At 47.3% G+C, this 16,068-nt stretch overlaps 1 protein-coding gene across 1 annotated transcript in view; it reads left to right on the forward strand.

The window, feature by feature from the left end:
- Positions 1-1,192: 1,192 nt before the first annotated feature.
- EFR3B (EFR3 homolog B) overlaps positions 1,193-16,068 on the forward strand; it is a 90,426-nt gene continuing 75,550 nt past the window's right edge. The window contains exon 1 of the mRNA XM_082642944.1: positions 1,193-1,417. Within this exon, the coding sequence (XP_082499070.1) occupies positions 1,411-1,417 (7 nt within the window). The 5' untranslated portion in view covers positions 1,193-1,410. The remainder of the gene's footprint in view (positions 1,418-16,068) is intronic.

A 16,068-nucleotide genomic window follows, 5' to 3' on the forward strand; every position in this document is an offset into this window, starting at 1 on the left:
AAGAGAGTGGGAGGGGGTGGTGAGGGCAGAGAGAAATGGGAAACATGGGTTTGGGGCACAACAGAGGGCACTGTTCCAAGAGTCCAGTGACCTAGAATCTCTCTCTGGCTCTGTCCCTGCCTTGGGTGACAAAGAAAAGAAAATGAATATGTGAGTGCCCACTGTGTACTTGCATGTAGGTTTTATATAAATTTCCCAACAGTCCTGCAGGAAGCTGAGGTTCAGAGAGGGAGATGACTGGCCTACGGACACACAGCTCAGTGTATCTAGGAAAAAGGACACAATTTAATTTCTCACAGCCTCAGTTTCCTCTTCATTAAAATGAGAGACATGACAGCATCTTTAAGATTCTCTCCTCTCTAACTTCTACTAGTAGAATATTTTGAGGACAAATCCCCTCAACCTTGGGGTAAATGTGAAATGTAGAGGGGGCTGGGTGAGAAGCCTTAGGGAAGCCCTGAGCTGGGCTAGAATTTGTCTTCAGGCTGTGGGCGTGAGCCTTCTGCCTCTCTGTGTCTGTTTCTCAATTGGTTCCAGAGGGTGAAGGCGGCGGATCCTGGTCACAAAGCATGTGAATTACACTTGTGAATCTGGGAGAGGAAAAGCAAGCTGACTTCCTGCAGCACTTGAGCGGTGGGACGGTGTGCGTTTCCTGCGTACCTGGCCGAGGAAAGACGCGCTTTGGTAGCGAGCACTTGGCAAGAGAGTGGCCATAGCTGAGGGCTTAATTAGGGAATGGCGTTTATTAAGGGGGCCAAGGGAGGGCGGAAGGTTATGCCCCAATTCCTCTTCCTAGCGCCCCCTGGATCAGACAACGCATTCTGGATAAATTTGGGGGAGGGGCTACATCTGCAGCTTCCAGCACCCCTGCTGACCCTCGGTGCCCGCGGGTTATGGGAGATCTCAGCTGTAGGCCTGAGCATTCCGACAGGAGCAGGGTGGGTCACTTCCTCTGCGGGACGCTGCCTCTGGAAAATGCGCCACCCAGCACCTGGGGGCGACAGCCTGGGAAAGGTGCTTCTAGGGATTTGGGTTTCTCGGAGGGTGGGAATTGCCGTGGGGCGAGGCGGGGCGGGGCGGAGCTTGGGCGGGGCGGCCCGGCAGTGGCCGAGCCTGCGGGAAGGGACGGTCATTAGCATAGCCTCCGCCCCTCTCGGCGCAGCCCTGCCCAGAAACCCGAGCCGAGGCCGGCCGCGCTCAGCCGGGGCTGCTGAATGGGCGTGCGGCTCCCGGCCCCTGCCCTCTCGCGTCCGGCCCCCGCTCTCGCTCCTGCTCCAGCTCCTGCTCCTGCCCCGCCCGGGCCTCCTCCGGCCGCCGCCATCGGCCACCCCGGCTGTGAATGAAAGGCCGGCGCCGCCGGGGGCTGGCTGCAGGCGACGCGGCCTCCCGGGAGGCACTCGCCCCGCCAAGATGTACGGTAAGGAGGGCTCTGCTTCCGGGCTCGCAAACTTGCAGAACGAGGACCATTGTCCCCCTGCGGGGCCCCGGCGAGGCCAGGGGCGCGGACTCAGTGCCCGGCTGGGCTCTTTCTGTCGCTCTGTGTTCGCGTCTGTGCTGGGAGGACAAAGATGCTCAGGACCGGGGACCGTAGGGTCCTCGAGGTCCTTCGGACCTCGCTCGTTTGAGGGCTCTGGGGCGGGTGGGCGGTGGTCCGTCGGGGTGCGGGGGCTCGGGGGATCCGAAGCGGCTGGGTTCTGGGGAAAGCGAGTCTCCCTTGGAGCCGAGCAGACAGGGGGTGTTGTGACAGCATTTGCAGAATTAACAAAAGCAGGTTGTGCTGGGGAGTTTTATGCGGGAAGCCGGTCCGGGATTGCGGGGAGACGCTCGCTGCTTGCCTTGTGCCGGCTCCGAGCATGTGGGAGGCGGCGCCCGCGGTGCAGAGGGCTGGCCAGAGAGCCAGTTCTGGGAGCCTGGTCTCGCCGCCCCTGGATGGACCTGCCCTCTACTTGCCCCTGCCGCCCGTGGGACCCAAGCTCCTGAACTTCCAGATATGCCCTCCGCAGGGATGAATGGGAGAGACGCTGCTGAGGGTGCCGGACAGCTCTGGGTGGCCACCTCTGGCTGTCCCCTGACCTCTCTCGCTCCCTTCCACGGCCATCCCCTCAATTGATGTGCAACAGTTAGCCAGACCCTCTTGATACCCTGTTCTGCTTTAAAATTTCCAGGAATTCCTCTGGTTTTGGAGGCAGTGTGGGTGAAGAAAAGAGCGCTCTGGGTCTCAGATTGCAGCTCTGAGGAATGGAGGACTGGAGACCCAGACCAGTTTAGAAATCAACGGCATTACAGAGCCTCCAGATTCTCTGAACTGGTGTGTGTGTGTGTGTGTGTGTGTGTGTGTGTGTGTGTGTGTGTGTGTGTGTGTGTGTGTGAGAGAGAGAGACAGACAGACAGACAGAGACAGAGAGAAAGAGAGAGAGGATCCCCATGGATCTAAGTCCATCGGAAATCAGGCTCTGGCAGCTATTTAGGGCCAGCAAAAGAGCTGAAGCTATGCTCAGCTCCCACCCCCATGGCCAGGTAGGGGCTCAGGTGGCACCTGACGGGTGAGTGTCGGAAGAAAAGCACATTCCCGATTTAACCCATCGCCAAGGCCGCTCAGCTGCCTCACTCTGCAAGCAAGCGCTATGAGTCACAAAGTTTGAGGCACAGGAAGCTGAGAGCGTAGTATGTAGGCTCAGCAGTCAGTGGGCCTCATTATTTAGAGGGACACTCAGGCTTTTAATCAGCCTCCTTTCCTGCCCCATTGGTCACACATGTGCATTTCCGAACCAGGTTGGAACATCAGCAGGTCCCTTCAGCAAGTATCTCTTGGATGGGCCAAGGCTGGGGAGTGGGGTGGGAGGGGATTGACTTCAGAGCGTGTGCTGCTGGCCAATGGGGAGTCTGCAGGAAGGTAGCAAGGCGGTTGTGTTTTATAAGCTAGGAGGTTGTGAGGTTCCCAGGAGAGCTATATTTTCTTACTCTCTGTTTTTCCCCCATTCTTTTCTGCAGAGTGAGCAGCCTAAAGCTGCAGATCACTTGATAAAAGCATGTGACTGCAGGGGCACCTGCAGTGGGGAAGGAGTTAGGACAAGGCCCATCAGAATGGGTAAGAATTAGGAACCTTAGTTCTGCTGGGTCACCTCGAGGCATTTAGTCCGAGACAGTTTGACAACTGATCCCAGGATACCTGAGCGTTGGGAGTCCCAGTCTGCCTCTGTTGTGTGAAGCAAGTCAAGGAAGAGTTGGATGGTACAGAAAGGTGAACCGGGAGGCTGGCATATCTGCGTGCTATTTTTGGATACACCACAGATTTTCAGTTCTGTTTTATAATATGTTCTTATTCCTCCAGATGCAAACAGAGATGGTACTTACCCCTGAATCATGCATAGAGAGATTGTAATGAAGGAATCCTCTGCATACTTGCCTGCAGCAAAGTCATGCCAGTGCTGGTTGGGAGATGATTACTGAATCTCGCTTAGTGCAGAGCCTTGTCTTAGGAGGTGTGAGAGGTGCCCACTCTCCAAGGGGAGGGCTCGTTGGCCTGGATTTTAGTATTTTCTTGACTTTCATGAAAAGAAAGGGTCCATGTCATACTTATAATCATTCTCTCCTCAGCGACAATCAAGTGATGAAAAAAGATGTGAATAGGGAGGTTGGGAAGGCATAGAATTTTAGACTTCTTATATTTGGTTCTTATTTTCTGAGTGATTTATCCAAGGTGACACAGCTTCCTAGCTCAGTGCCCCTCCCCCTCCCCTGATGCCCTGGGTAAATGCTCACTGGGAAAATGCCACCAGGGATTTTATTAACTGATGGGCAGTGAGGCCCCTGTGTGGAGCCAACAGTCACCTAAGAGCTTTAGGTAAAGGTGTCCCTTGACCATCCATCCTGGTTACTGGATCCATTATCAGTGTGCATAATCTCACTCCCGTTGCTGCCTCTCAGCTGCGTGGTGATGCTGGACAGATCTTCATCTCCCCTCTCGTCTCCTCCTCACCTTACCTCTGCCCCCGACAACTCAGTCTCCCTGTGTCCTCAGTTTCCCCCATCTTCTTCTTTCTATCTATGGGAGAATAAGGGCCCCTTGTCTTTGCTAGAGGACACGGTGCCATCTGGGACAGAAAGAATCCTAGACATGGGGCCAGCCCATCGCAACCCAGAGTCAGTTCATGTTTGTTTCATCTTAGACAGTGGGTTTGTCTCTCAGAATGATATCTCTGTATAAAACGGCGAGAGGCCCATCCACCTCCCAGGTCTGTGTGAGCCTCAGAGCTGGACCCTGGATGTGACAGTGCATTATAAGAGGTTCTACACTCACAGGACAAATTGCTCAAGAGCCTGTGCCCTTCAGGTCCTCCTGGGCCTTTGCCCTTCTCTTTTCCTCTCTGCTGACTCCTAAAGATGCCTGTTGGCATAACCTCCCACCCCAGCTTAACGCACAAGTCACCTCGACCTAGCTGGCCACTCAAGCCACTGAACTCTCCTTCCCTTCCCCAAACTCACCCCAGCTGCTCCTCACGCTCACTCATTCCTAAAGCCCAGCCACCTTCTGGAAGTGGCTCTCTGAAAGGACACAGGTGACCCCCCCACACTCTTTTTCTACCTATGAACACAGGCTGACAAGGGATCTGGGAAACTATAAAAGCCCTTTGTCCTCGGGTAGGAAGATTGTGAGCAAATTCTCTGCAAAAAGTGGATTCCCAGTAGGGTTTTTGTGTGTGTGTTAGAATTACATAATTAAAAGTTTCCCTCTCCTTCTCCCCTGGGCTGGAGCCACGGTGGTCGCACCTAGGAGCGTCCCACTTACGCACCAAGGCGGGGCCGAGCTCTCCAAGAAACACTGCCCTCCGGAATCAGGGCAGCAGGCCATGAAGACGATTGGGAAGCATTTCCCCAGAGCCACCGTCTGTGTAGCCCAATCTCCCTTAAACAAAAGCTGCACTAACGAACCCCTCGTCACCTCTAGGTTGTGCCTCGTGCCCAACATAGGCCTTTCTTCATGCTTTGTGATTCAGAAAGCCGACTGTAGGGAAAACAGCAACAGCGCACAAATTTCTGTAAATGTGCGTTACAGAGCACATGTGTGTGTGACTTGTGGGTGGCGGGGAGAAGTGCAGGGTGGAGCCGACTCCACGTGAGGCACAAAGGCTCACCTTGGCAGACAGCTCCACAGATCCTGCTTCTCCTCATCGCAGGAGACACACACACACACACACTCCAACCTCATCCCCCCAATCCTGAGGCAGTCCTACGGTGCAGCGTGTGGCTTGTTCAGGTGGGAGCTGTCCCCCCGCCCCCTCCCTTCTCCTCCTGACTCCTTTATTCCCTGTAGGGGGGCAGGGGGTGGAGTGAGAAGAGCCTGTTTTCTCTCTTGCTGCTCACAGCTCAGTGATCTCAAACGGTTGCAGTTTCCTTATCGCACATAAATAAAAACAAAAAGTTAATATCACCTTATGGAAAATCTGGAAAACGGAGGAGGGGAAAAAAAACCATCCACAATTCTACCCACTAGAACCACCCTTTCATACTGTTATATAAATTGCCCCTAAGATTTTGTGCTCACCTGCTTTTGCCCTTTCTTTTCTCTTTCCTGCCTTGCTCCTCGCGTGTTACCCTGGTTGTGATGGTGGCTCTGCCCCTCAGGTAACCTCGGACCTGACTTTCTGAGCCGGTTTCCTGGCTCTACAGGATGACAATGCCCACCTCCTGCAGGGATTAATCAGGATAAGAGAGCTGCCCGCACTTTCTCCTTCCCTTTCTTCAACTTTCTCTCTTCTCTCCACTTCTTATTTTAAAGAAGGGGCAAAAAAAAAAAAAAAAATTAAGCTTATGTCTCATAAGCTTAAGAACAGTGCTTGTGATACTGTTCTTGGTATAAACAAAAGAAAAATCTACTTTGAAAAGCATCTTTTGGGAATTCCCTGGTGGTCCAGTGGTTTGGACTCTGCGCTTCTACTGCAGGGGGCCTGGGTTTGATCCCTGGTTGGGGAACTAAGATCCCACACAAGCCAAGGTGTGTGGCCAAAAAAAAAGCATCTTTTTTTTTCCCCCCTGGTAGTCATCCAATCCTTCTAGAAAATCTGGAAAATGCCATAAACAATAAACAAGTATAACTGCTTTTACTGTTTTGATATCTTTCCTTCCATGCATTTGTTTATGTGGTTAGAATTATTCATTTCCCATAATTTGGTATTCTATTTTTTTCTACTTAACATTAGAATATAAGCATTCTCCCACCCCCAAGTTAACACGAAGTCACTGGCTGCCATTTTTAATGCCATTTTAATGCTATGTAACAGTCCACTGAGTGGACATATAATTTCCTTATTGTACATTTAAGTTGTTCATAAAGATTCAGTGTATAACCCTGGGAAGAGTAGCTGGTGCACAGAGCTTTCTCTGAACCTTGGAGTATCTCCCTAGCCCTCCAAATGGGTTGATCAAGGTATATAAACATTTTAAAGGTTTGTTACATATTGTCAAATTGTTTTCAATTTGTATCGATTACACCAGCAGTTATGAGTGCCTATCTCCTTGCACTCTCAAAAGCATTAAAGGTTGAGATTTTTTCCGAGTCTTACTAATTTGATAAGAAACATTATATAATTTTAATTTGTATTCTTTATTACTAGTGAAGTTAAACACTTCCTATATTTTCTAATCTTTTGCATTTTAGTGAATTGTCATGTGAGTATGATTATTTATTGAGGACTTAACCATTGGCCTGTCATTTGCTTTATGCTTTGTATTTTGAAGGGAAATAGACATAAACTATCAAGTATTTGTGGAGTGTCAACTATATATGATACTACACAGGGCATCGTGAGGGATAAAAAATGTATAAAAGTTCCTTCCATCAAGAAGTTTCCAGTTTCAGTGCGCAAACGAGTTGTAAAACCTGCAAAAAATTAAACGATACAGAGACAGGTTCAGTAAAATTACACAGTTTCGCAAGGTGGAATGGAGCTACTCTTCAGATGGTTAGCCAGCAATATTTGGACGTGGAAGAGCCCACTGGGAGGTGGAGCCATTAGGAGGACTTTGCAGGACAGCAGGCATTTGTGTGACGTTCAGAGGGCTGGGGGGTAGGGGTCCGGGGAGCATGCTGGGAGACACACCTGGGTAAGTGCACAGAGGTGGGGAAAGAAAAGCCATGTCCAGGGATAGTTAGGGAAATTACCAGGGATTGGGCAGTTTAGATGATGAATTATGTGCTGGAGAAGGAGATTTTGTCGGAGCCGGTGAAGAGTTGAAAACTGTCAAATGGCTGATTTGCTCAATTAATGTTTTAAAGAAATGAAACTGGGGGGCACTGTGCAGAATGGGTGGGGGGATGATGGGAAATGAAGGAAAGAGGAGGAGATAGATGCTGAAGATGCAGGCAGTAGCCTAAGGAGTGAGAAAGCTTTGCACCAGTTACAATTGTGCGTATGCAGTGGAAGATGTTTGCCCCTTAAAAAAAAAAAAAAAAAAAAAAAAAAAGCAGTAGGACTGGGTGGGGATAAGGTGAACTGAAACTTTAAAAAAATTCCCATGGTACATAAAATGTGGGTTATATAAGCAGATATAAAAAATAGTTTATTGTGAAATAGGTGCTAAATTACCTAGAGCAGTAAATTTATTATAATCTAATTCTAAAGAGGATTTGGAGCATATATTTTACACACACACACACACCTGTGCTACAATAAATAAAGAGATCAATGCAAAGAAAATCTAAGAGTAAAACAGAAAAAAAAAAAAAGCCAAAAATAAAGTTGTATCAAGGAGAAAGCACCTACCAACCAGCCCTGTTGCGAAATTCAGTTTTGAGCTTCCTGTAGGCCGAAAAAAGAGGAGAAAAGTCATTTGTGAAACTCATAGCATCTTTAAAACTTTTAAAAAAATGCAATTGCCTGGGACAAATACAGTTTTTTGAGATGCTAAGATCTGAAAGAAATTCCTCCCTGAGTTCCTCCTTAAAAAGGAGATATTTCAAAAATATTGGCCTAAACTAGATTTTTCTTTTGAAAATATAGTTCCCTTAATCAGCTCTATCCCAGTTTGTAGAGTATGAAGACTGGTCCAAATACACGTTTGTGGATTCTGATTCCTCCCTGAAACTGCCACGGGCTCTGCCTTTGGCTTCCTTCCTGGTTTGGATGAGCCAGGACCTGCCGAGGCTCCTGCCCCGCTTCGCAGCTGTGGATGTTATTTTCTCCTTCCATGGATGAATGGGAGTCTTTTGAGAGTGTGCTCCCTGGAGAAGCTGTTCCTGTCTCCACAATCCAGGGAGGCCTGTCTGTCCCTGTCGTTCACAAGCCTTATTTTAATTCACTGCACAGCCATTGACCACAATCTAATATTCCTCCTCTCTGTGTTCCCCACTGCATCTTTAGGACACAGAACACTGCCTGGTATGGAGTAGGTGCTCAAAAAGCTACTCATTCATCCTTGTTGAATGGGTGAATCCTGAGCTAGATGTCTTTTCTGAAATTTACCTCTTTATAACTTCTGACCCTCTCTGTGTTTCAGCCTTAACTGTTTTGAATAACAGAACAATTACGCTTGCTTTGGCTTCCATTCATTGGGCACCACTATGTGCCAAGCAGCGTTCTAAGCACTTTTTAGGTATTTACTGATTTAATCCTCCCCAAATTCTAGGGGTTGGTAATTATTATTCTCACTTTAGAAATGAGAAAACTGAGGAGCTAAGGGTTTTAGTGACCCACCCGTGGCTACACGCTTATGTGATTGGGCTGGGATTTGAACCTCAGCATTCCAGCTCCACAGTGCAGACTCACCCCCTTCCTACAATGCTGTCCCTAGAATATTCTGAATATTTCAGAGAATATGGGTCTTTCCTTTGCAGAGCTCACTGCACCACAGAGACTGGCACATGTTAATCTGGGGAGAGAGGAGAGTGTGCGCATCAGGGATGAACTGCTGAGGGGGACGTGCCTTCTCGTTGGTCCCAGGCCCGTCAGCAGGGAAGCAGGGAGCTCACTTCAGGTTGGAGCCTCTGCCTCTTGGCAGCCTCCCCGCCTCCTTTATCATCGTTTTGCTTTGTCAGAGAGAGAAATGGCCCAGGAAGAGTCTGGGGGACCTAGATGAGAAAAGGTAAGTAAGAGAGGATTCAGGAGAGTAGGTTGGTGAGGGCGGAAGACAACGCAAGCACCAGTGATGGCATGAAACACAAGGGAGCTTGGGCGTGCATCTCAGAGAGAGAGACTGGCAGGCAGGCGGATGGGGCTGTCATTCAACCAGCACTGAGTCACACACATGCCTTGTGGGCAGCGTTCTTAACAACGTGGTCCGTGGTCAGTGCTTGGCCTGGAGGACCCAGAAGGACCCCAGAGACTGAGGCCTTCATTCACAGGAGGAGCTTCTGTTTTTCTGATAGTCTGTCTCTGAATTAAAACTCCTTCCCTACATCTTCAGGTCCAGCCAGCCTAGAAGCAGTGATTGCTGCCTCTGAGAGGTGGGGTTAGGACTGGGCTGTGTGTTAGAGAGGGACGGTGGTCCAAGTCCCCAGTGGCCACCTTCTAGCCATAGGACCCTGGACAGTTATTTCCTCTCTCTCTGAGCCCATTCCCTCCCCTATAAAATGGGGATAGTTTGCTTTGTAATGAGAAAATGTCCCCATACATGTATTTATGTTATAGAACATCCTACCTATGAAAGGGGATATTATCATCATCTGAGCAATTCTTGTGGACGCTGCTGGGGCAAGGCCATGCCCTCTCCAGAAACTGTGACAGTCCCTGCTTACAAGGATGAGTATGTCATATTTAGACTGTGTTCGTTAAAATCCTTAGACAGAAGGGTCTGATAATAAGAATGTCAAACCAGAGAGCTACTGCAGGATTGGCAAGCTGGGCCCCTGCCTCTGGGAAGCCTACCTGCCAGATGGGGACCCTGAACAGGGACAACCATAACACTGATTCCGTCAAGCACTTTCTTGTCTCCTCGAGGACCATGCACAGATTGGTGGTCCGTGACTGTGTCCCTCTCATCCCTGTACCAGAAAGATGAGAAAATCTCTTAGACCACAAAGAGGACAGGTGTGACATCTTCATCTAAGTCCTTAGACTACGCTAAATTCTTATGCATTACTAAAATGTAGCGATGTTTATTCTGTGTCATTCTGTTCATTACCTCCACTCAGAACAACCCTTTGGTGGTGGATGTCATTACACCTATGGTTGAGCTGGGGACACAGATTCAGAAGACCAATAATTTGCCCAAGATCATGCAGCTGGTTAAAGTTCATTCTCCATTGTCTCGTAAGCAAGTGTTCACAGAACTGCATGTGAGATTAAAACACTGCTTTTATACCTGATAGCAATTACATGTGCCTTATGCCAAATGGCAGATTTCACCACAGGAGAATTCCAAACTGAATATTTTAGTAGATTTTACATAGTTTAGTTGTGGCTTTACGTCTAGGAATATGGGTGCCTGATGAGGACTTTGAAGCTCAGTGCCCTAATGCACATGCTGTAGTTTGCCTATAAATCTGAGAATTAGGATTCCTGGGGTCAAGTGCTAACTTTCTACAGAAGAACCCAGATAAATTCAAGCATCTGGGAACCAGGGGTCTTAGATTCTTAGCCTGGCAGGGCTCCAAGCTTCATCATAACTATTCAGAACAATTTCTCTCCATGTCCCAACTTTCTTTTCAGGTGAGTAATACGTGAAATAACATTTATAACTCATAAGTCCTAAGTTACAAGAACATTTATAAAGACCTTGGGTGAAGATCTCTTAGAAAGGCACTGCTTGTAATAAAGCGATGCATTCCCACACCTCCTAGCTTCTTACCACTTGTGCAGGAGGTATGTTCCTAGAGCTGAGTCATACAGGATGGATGCTGAAAAAACCCAGAGCTGTGCAGCCTTCACCAAGCCTTCTTTGTGTCCCCACTGTATCTTATACTTGGCTGTTATTTTTTTCATGTATTTGTCAAACTGAATGTCATTTATTTCTTTACACACTAGATCTGTGAACCTCTTGAGGACACAACCTCTACCTTAATCTTCGTTTTTCCTAGCATCTAGGGGAGATCTTTGGTATGTAGTAAGACCTCCGATATTTGCATTGAACTATAACATAATTTTATGTGTCATTCATTCAACCATATGTATATACCTAGCAGCCCAAGTTTCCAAGGTACCAGTGATGGTGGGCTGGGGAATCTCTCTAAGGACAGAGAGAATCCTGTAGTGACAATAATATTTTACCATCTTACTGTGCCTTCCCGCATCAATCATAATTTTGTATAGCATAAAGAATATGCCAGAATATAACCATTTGCCTTTTCCTCCAGACTTTAATGGTGTTACTCATGAGAAATAGCCACTTGGCCTACTGATGAGATGGTTAGGGCAGTTAGAGAGTCATTCTTACATATTTCTTTCTTGGTTTGTAGAGCTCGGAATAAATGTTACAATCATTTTCTTCAGAAAGGAAGGTTACTTAGTGGCATAATTATGGGTAAATCTTTATTTTGATTTCCATTCATATTGTTTGTGCAGTATTCTTTCACAAAACAAGAAAGATGAAAAGGCCTTTTGAGGCAAAGGCCATGAAATGTCTGTTTCTCGAAGCACTTGGCCAGAATGTTCCTGGCTAAAGCACTCTGCACCCTTGTGCACCTTTGGTCTCAGGGCTAGAGTTTGGGGGCACCTGGAATAGCAGGTGTGCTGACTTTGGCTGAGGTTCCTATACAGGTAGAGTAGAAAAGGGAAACAATACCAGGGTCGTCCCATTGTTTCCCTCAAACCCCTGATAGGGGCATGGTCCTTGTAGCAGGCCTGGGCCCAGGGGCTGCTAAATAGAGTAAACATGTCTGATTGTCTGACTATCTTGAGAAATTTCACCCCAAAGATATTCCCCAGCACTGCTAGGAATGTCCTTTTCTCCCCCAGACAACACTGTCGGAGCAGAACAGGGCTGAGTGTTCCGGAGAGGAGTGGGTGGTACTGGACATCACACAAGGACTCCCTTCTGTTTTCTCAAGGACATTCATTTCTGCTCTGGGAGGGAGCGTTGGCCGTCAGGGTGATTCAGGCTCTGTTGCTGTGTGAATCCGGGCAAGATTCTCAACCTCCCTCAGATTTAGGTTCACCATCTGTAACTTGGGAGAGCCAGACTGGATGGTCTTGAAGGGCTTCCCAGTTCTTACGTCTGCACCTGGGTTGGGGTGACTGGTCTGTCCTGTGGGTGAGACAGCAGGGACTGTGGGTGCACCCACAGCAGGAGATCCAAGTGGTAATGTAGGCACTGGGGTCTTGGGTTCTTTATGTAACCTGGCCAAGCATCCATTTCCTCACTGATAAGACCACTGATAATGATCCCTTTGTTAATTCAAACAGTGTCTGTCCTGGGGTCCTGTTGAATGAAATGATGCTCCTGACAAGTATGCTGGGGTAGGCATGGATAAGAGGTGTGTGCCTTCTAAGTGCTGGCTGCTATGATTCTTGCCCTACGTACATTTCACATTTCACAAAAATCCTGTGTGGTAAGTGTTCTTTTCCCCTCTCCAATTTTCATATAAAGATAATAAAGTTCAGAGAAATTAAATGCCTTGTCCAAGGTCATCCAGCTCACTGAGTGGCATAATGAAGAAAAGAACGAGGTCTGGTTTGTTTCCCAACACTGTTTTCTCTTCTAGTCCAAATGGACTCATTGAAAATGCCATTATTAATTGGACCACATCAAAATTTAAAACTTTGGTGCATCAAAGGACACTATCAACAGAGTGAAAAGGCAACCCACAGGATGGCAACCTAGAGAATATTTGCAAATCATGCATCTGATAAGGGATTTCCATCCAGAATATATAAAGAATGCCTACAACTCAACAACAGAACAACAACTTGGTTAAAAATGGGAAGAGGACTTGAATAGACATTTCTTCATAGACAATATACAAATGGCCAACAAATACATGAAAAGATGCTCAATATCACTAATTATTAGGGAAATGCGAATCAAAACCACAGTGAGATACTACTTCACACTGATTAGGATGGCTATGATAAAAAAAAAAAAACAGGAAATAGGGGCTTCCCTCGTGGTGCAGTGGTTGAGGGTCCGCCTGCTGATGCAGGGGACACGGGTTCGTGCACCGGTCCGGGAAGATCCCACATGCCACGGAGCGGCTGGGCCCGTGAGCCATGGCCGCTGGGCCTGCGCGTCCGGAGGCTGTGCTCCGCAATGGGAGAGGCCACAGTGGTGAGAGGGCTGCGTACCACACACACACACACACAAAAGAAAAACAGGAAATAACAAATGTTGGCAAGGGTGTGGAGAAATTGGAATCCTTGTGCACTGCCGGTGGGAATGGAAAATGTTATGGCAGTTTTTCAAAAAATTAAAAACAGAACTACCGTATTATCCAATAATTCTGTCTCTAGATATATACCAAAAGAAGTGAAAACAGGGCCTCAAAAAGATATTTGTACACCCATGCTCATAGCAGCATTATGCAAAATAGCCCAAAGTGGAAGCCACCTAATTATATCTTGACAGATGAATGGATAAACAAAATGTGGTATATACATGCAGTAGAATATTATGCAGCCTTAAAAAGGAAGGAAATCCTGACACATGCCACAAAATGGATAAACCCTGAGGATGTTATGCTAAGTGAGATAAGCTAGTCACAAAACAACAGACCCTGTATGATTTCACTTATATGAGGTACCTAGAGCTGTCAACTTCATAGAATAGAGGTCAGCAGGGGCTGAGGAGATGGGTATGGAGAGTTGTTTAATGGGTACAGAGTTTTGCAAGATAAAAAGAGTTCTGGAGCATAAATAAGGCTAGGCTGATGACCTAACATTAGTCACCTTGTTGCTTGGGGTGTATATAAAAGGAGACCCAGAAACTGACACCATCATAATCTTGGGATCTTTAGAAAACTCCTCCAACTTAAATTAAGAATATTATTAAAGTGCCATCTTTCAAAGAAAGAAAATTTGAATAATATCAAGGGCATGTCTGTGACTGCATTTTTGTGAAAGTGGCTGGAGGAATGATTATCAAATTTGGAGGTTCTGTTACAAATGGTCTGGTTTAATGGCAAATGCATTATTCACCTTGTGGGGGAAGATGCGTCTCAAGGAGCTAGCCACTGTCCTGAGCAGTGAAAGTGAGGTACCAGGAGAGGTCATGTGACTGCCAGTGGAAAAAAGAGTGCCAGACACATTCCTCTGAAGAAAACAAGCAGTGAATTCAGATGTCGGCCCCAAATGAACCACAAGAGTTGGCGCTTGAAATTGCAGGTTGATTTTTGGTGAAGCTGCTTCTCACAACAGGCAACTCTTAAGTGGCCTGCTCTGAGGTCAGCAGCAGCAAGCTTTATTTATTTATAAAAAAAAGCTAATGCCACACTAGAAAGCCAGCCTGTCATCAATGCATGTATACTAGCCCTGAAAGAAACCATCTAGAATACTAACAGTGGTTATTTCTGGGTGATAGGATCCCAGATGATTTTTAAACTTTCTTTCCAAGACTATTTGGGGGCTTCCCTGGTGGCACAGTGGTTAAGAATCCGCCTGCCAAATGCAGGGGACACGGGTTCGAGCCCTGGTCCGGGAAGATCCCACATGCCGCAGAGCAACTAAGCCCGTGTGCCACAACTACTGAGACTGCTCTAGAGCCCGCGAGCCACAACTACTGAAGCCTGTGTGCCTAGAGTCCATGCTCCGCAACAAGAGAAGCCACCACAATGAGAAGCCTGCACACCACAACAAAGAGTAGCCCCTGCTCGCTGCAACTAGAGAAAGCCCGCACGCAGCAACGAAGACCCAACACAGCCAAAAATAAATAAAATAAATAAATTTATTTTAAAAATAACAAAAAATGAAAACTATTTGGACAGAAGTAGAGTTACAGATGTAGAAAACAAACTTATGGTTACCAGGGGATGGGGGGGAGGCATAAATTGGGAGATTGGGATTGACATATGCATACTACTATATATAAAACAGATAGCTAATAAGAACCTACTGTATAGCATAGGAAACTACTCAGTACTCTGTGATGGCCTATATGGGAAAAGAATCTTAAAAAAGAGTGGATATATGTATATGTATAACCGATTCACTTCGCTGTACACCTGAAACTAACACAACATAGTAAGTCAGGGACTTCCCTGGTGGCGCAGTGGTTAAGAATCTGCCTGCTAATACAGGGGACACGGGTTCGAGCCCTGGTCCAGGAAGATCCCACATGCCACGGAGCAACTAAGCCCGTGCGCCACAACTACTGAGCCCGTGTACCCCAACTACTGAAGCCTGCGCGCACCTAGGGCCCCTGCTCCGCCACCATAGTGGGAAGCCTGCGCACCACAAAGAAGAGTAGGCCCTCTCGCCACAACTAGAGAAAGCCCGGGCATGGTAACGAAGACCAAACGCAGCCAAAAATAAATAAATCAATTAACTAATTAGTTAAAAACACATCGTAAGTCAACTATACTCCAATAAAAATTAAAAAAAAAATTTTTAAACACAAACTATTTGGTATTTTTTATGTGTTGTGTAGTGAGCATGTGTTTTTTTTGGGGGGGGTACGCAGGCCTCTCACTGTTGTGGCCTCTCCCGTTGTGGAGCACAGGCTCCGGACGCGCAGGCACAGCGGCCATGGCTCACGGGCCCAGCCGCTCCGCGGCATGTGGGATCTTCCTGGACCAGGGCACGAACCCGCGTCCCCTGCATCGGCAGGCGGACTCTCAACCACTGCGCCACCAGGGAAGCCCATGAGCATGTGTTTTAATGGCAGAACATAAATATAATCCAAAGTGTTTTTCACCATCAAAGGCCTGTGGATGGTTATCTAACATCTTCTAATTATGTTTTAGGTATGATTAGGCAAGAATACATGCAAAAACAAATCAATGATGATGGAAGTTAGAAATCAGATAGTGGTTGGGTGAGGGGCTTGACTGGAAAGGGGAACTCTCTGGGACATCCCAAATGTTCTCTCTCTTGTTTGGGTGGTGGTTACACACATGTATAAGCAGTTGTCAAAACTCAAGGCACTGAACTGGTAAGATCTTTGCATCTACTGCATGTTAATTACATTGCAATAAGACAGCAG

This window comes from Mesoplodon mirus, assembly GCF_964341445.2.
Source record: "Mesoplodon mirus genome assembly, chromosome: 14".
In the NCBI taxonomy this organism is placed as follows: Eukaryota; Metazoa; Chordata; class Mammalia; order Artiodactyla; family Ziphiidae; genus Mesoplodon; species Mesoplodon mirus.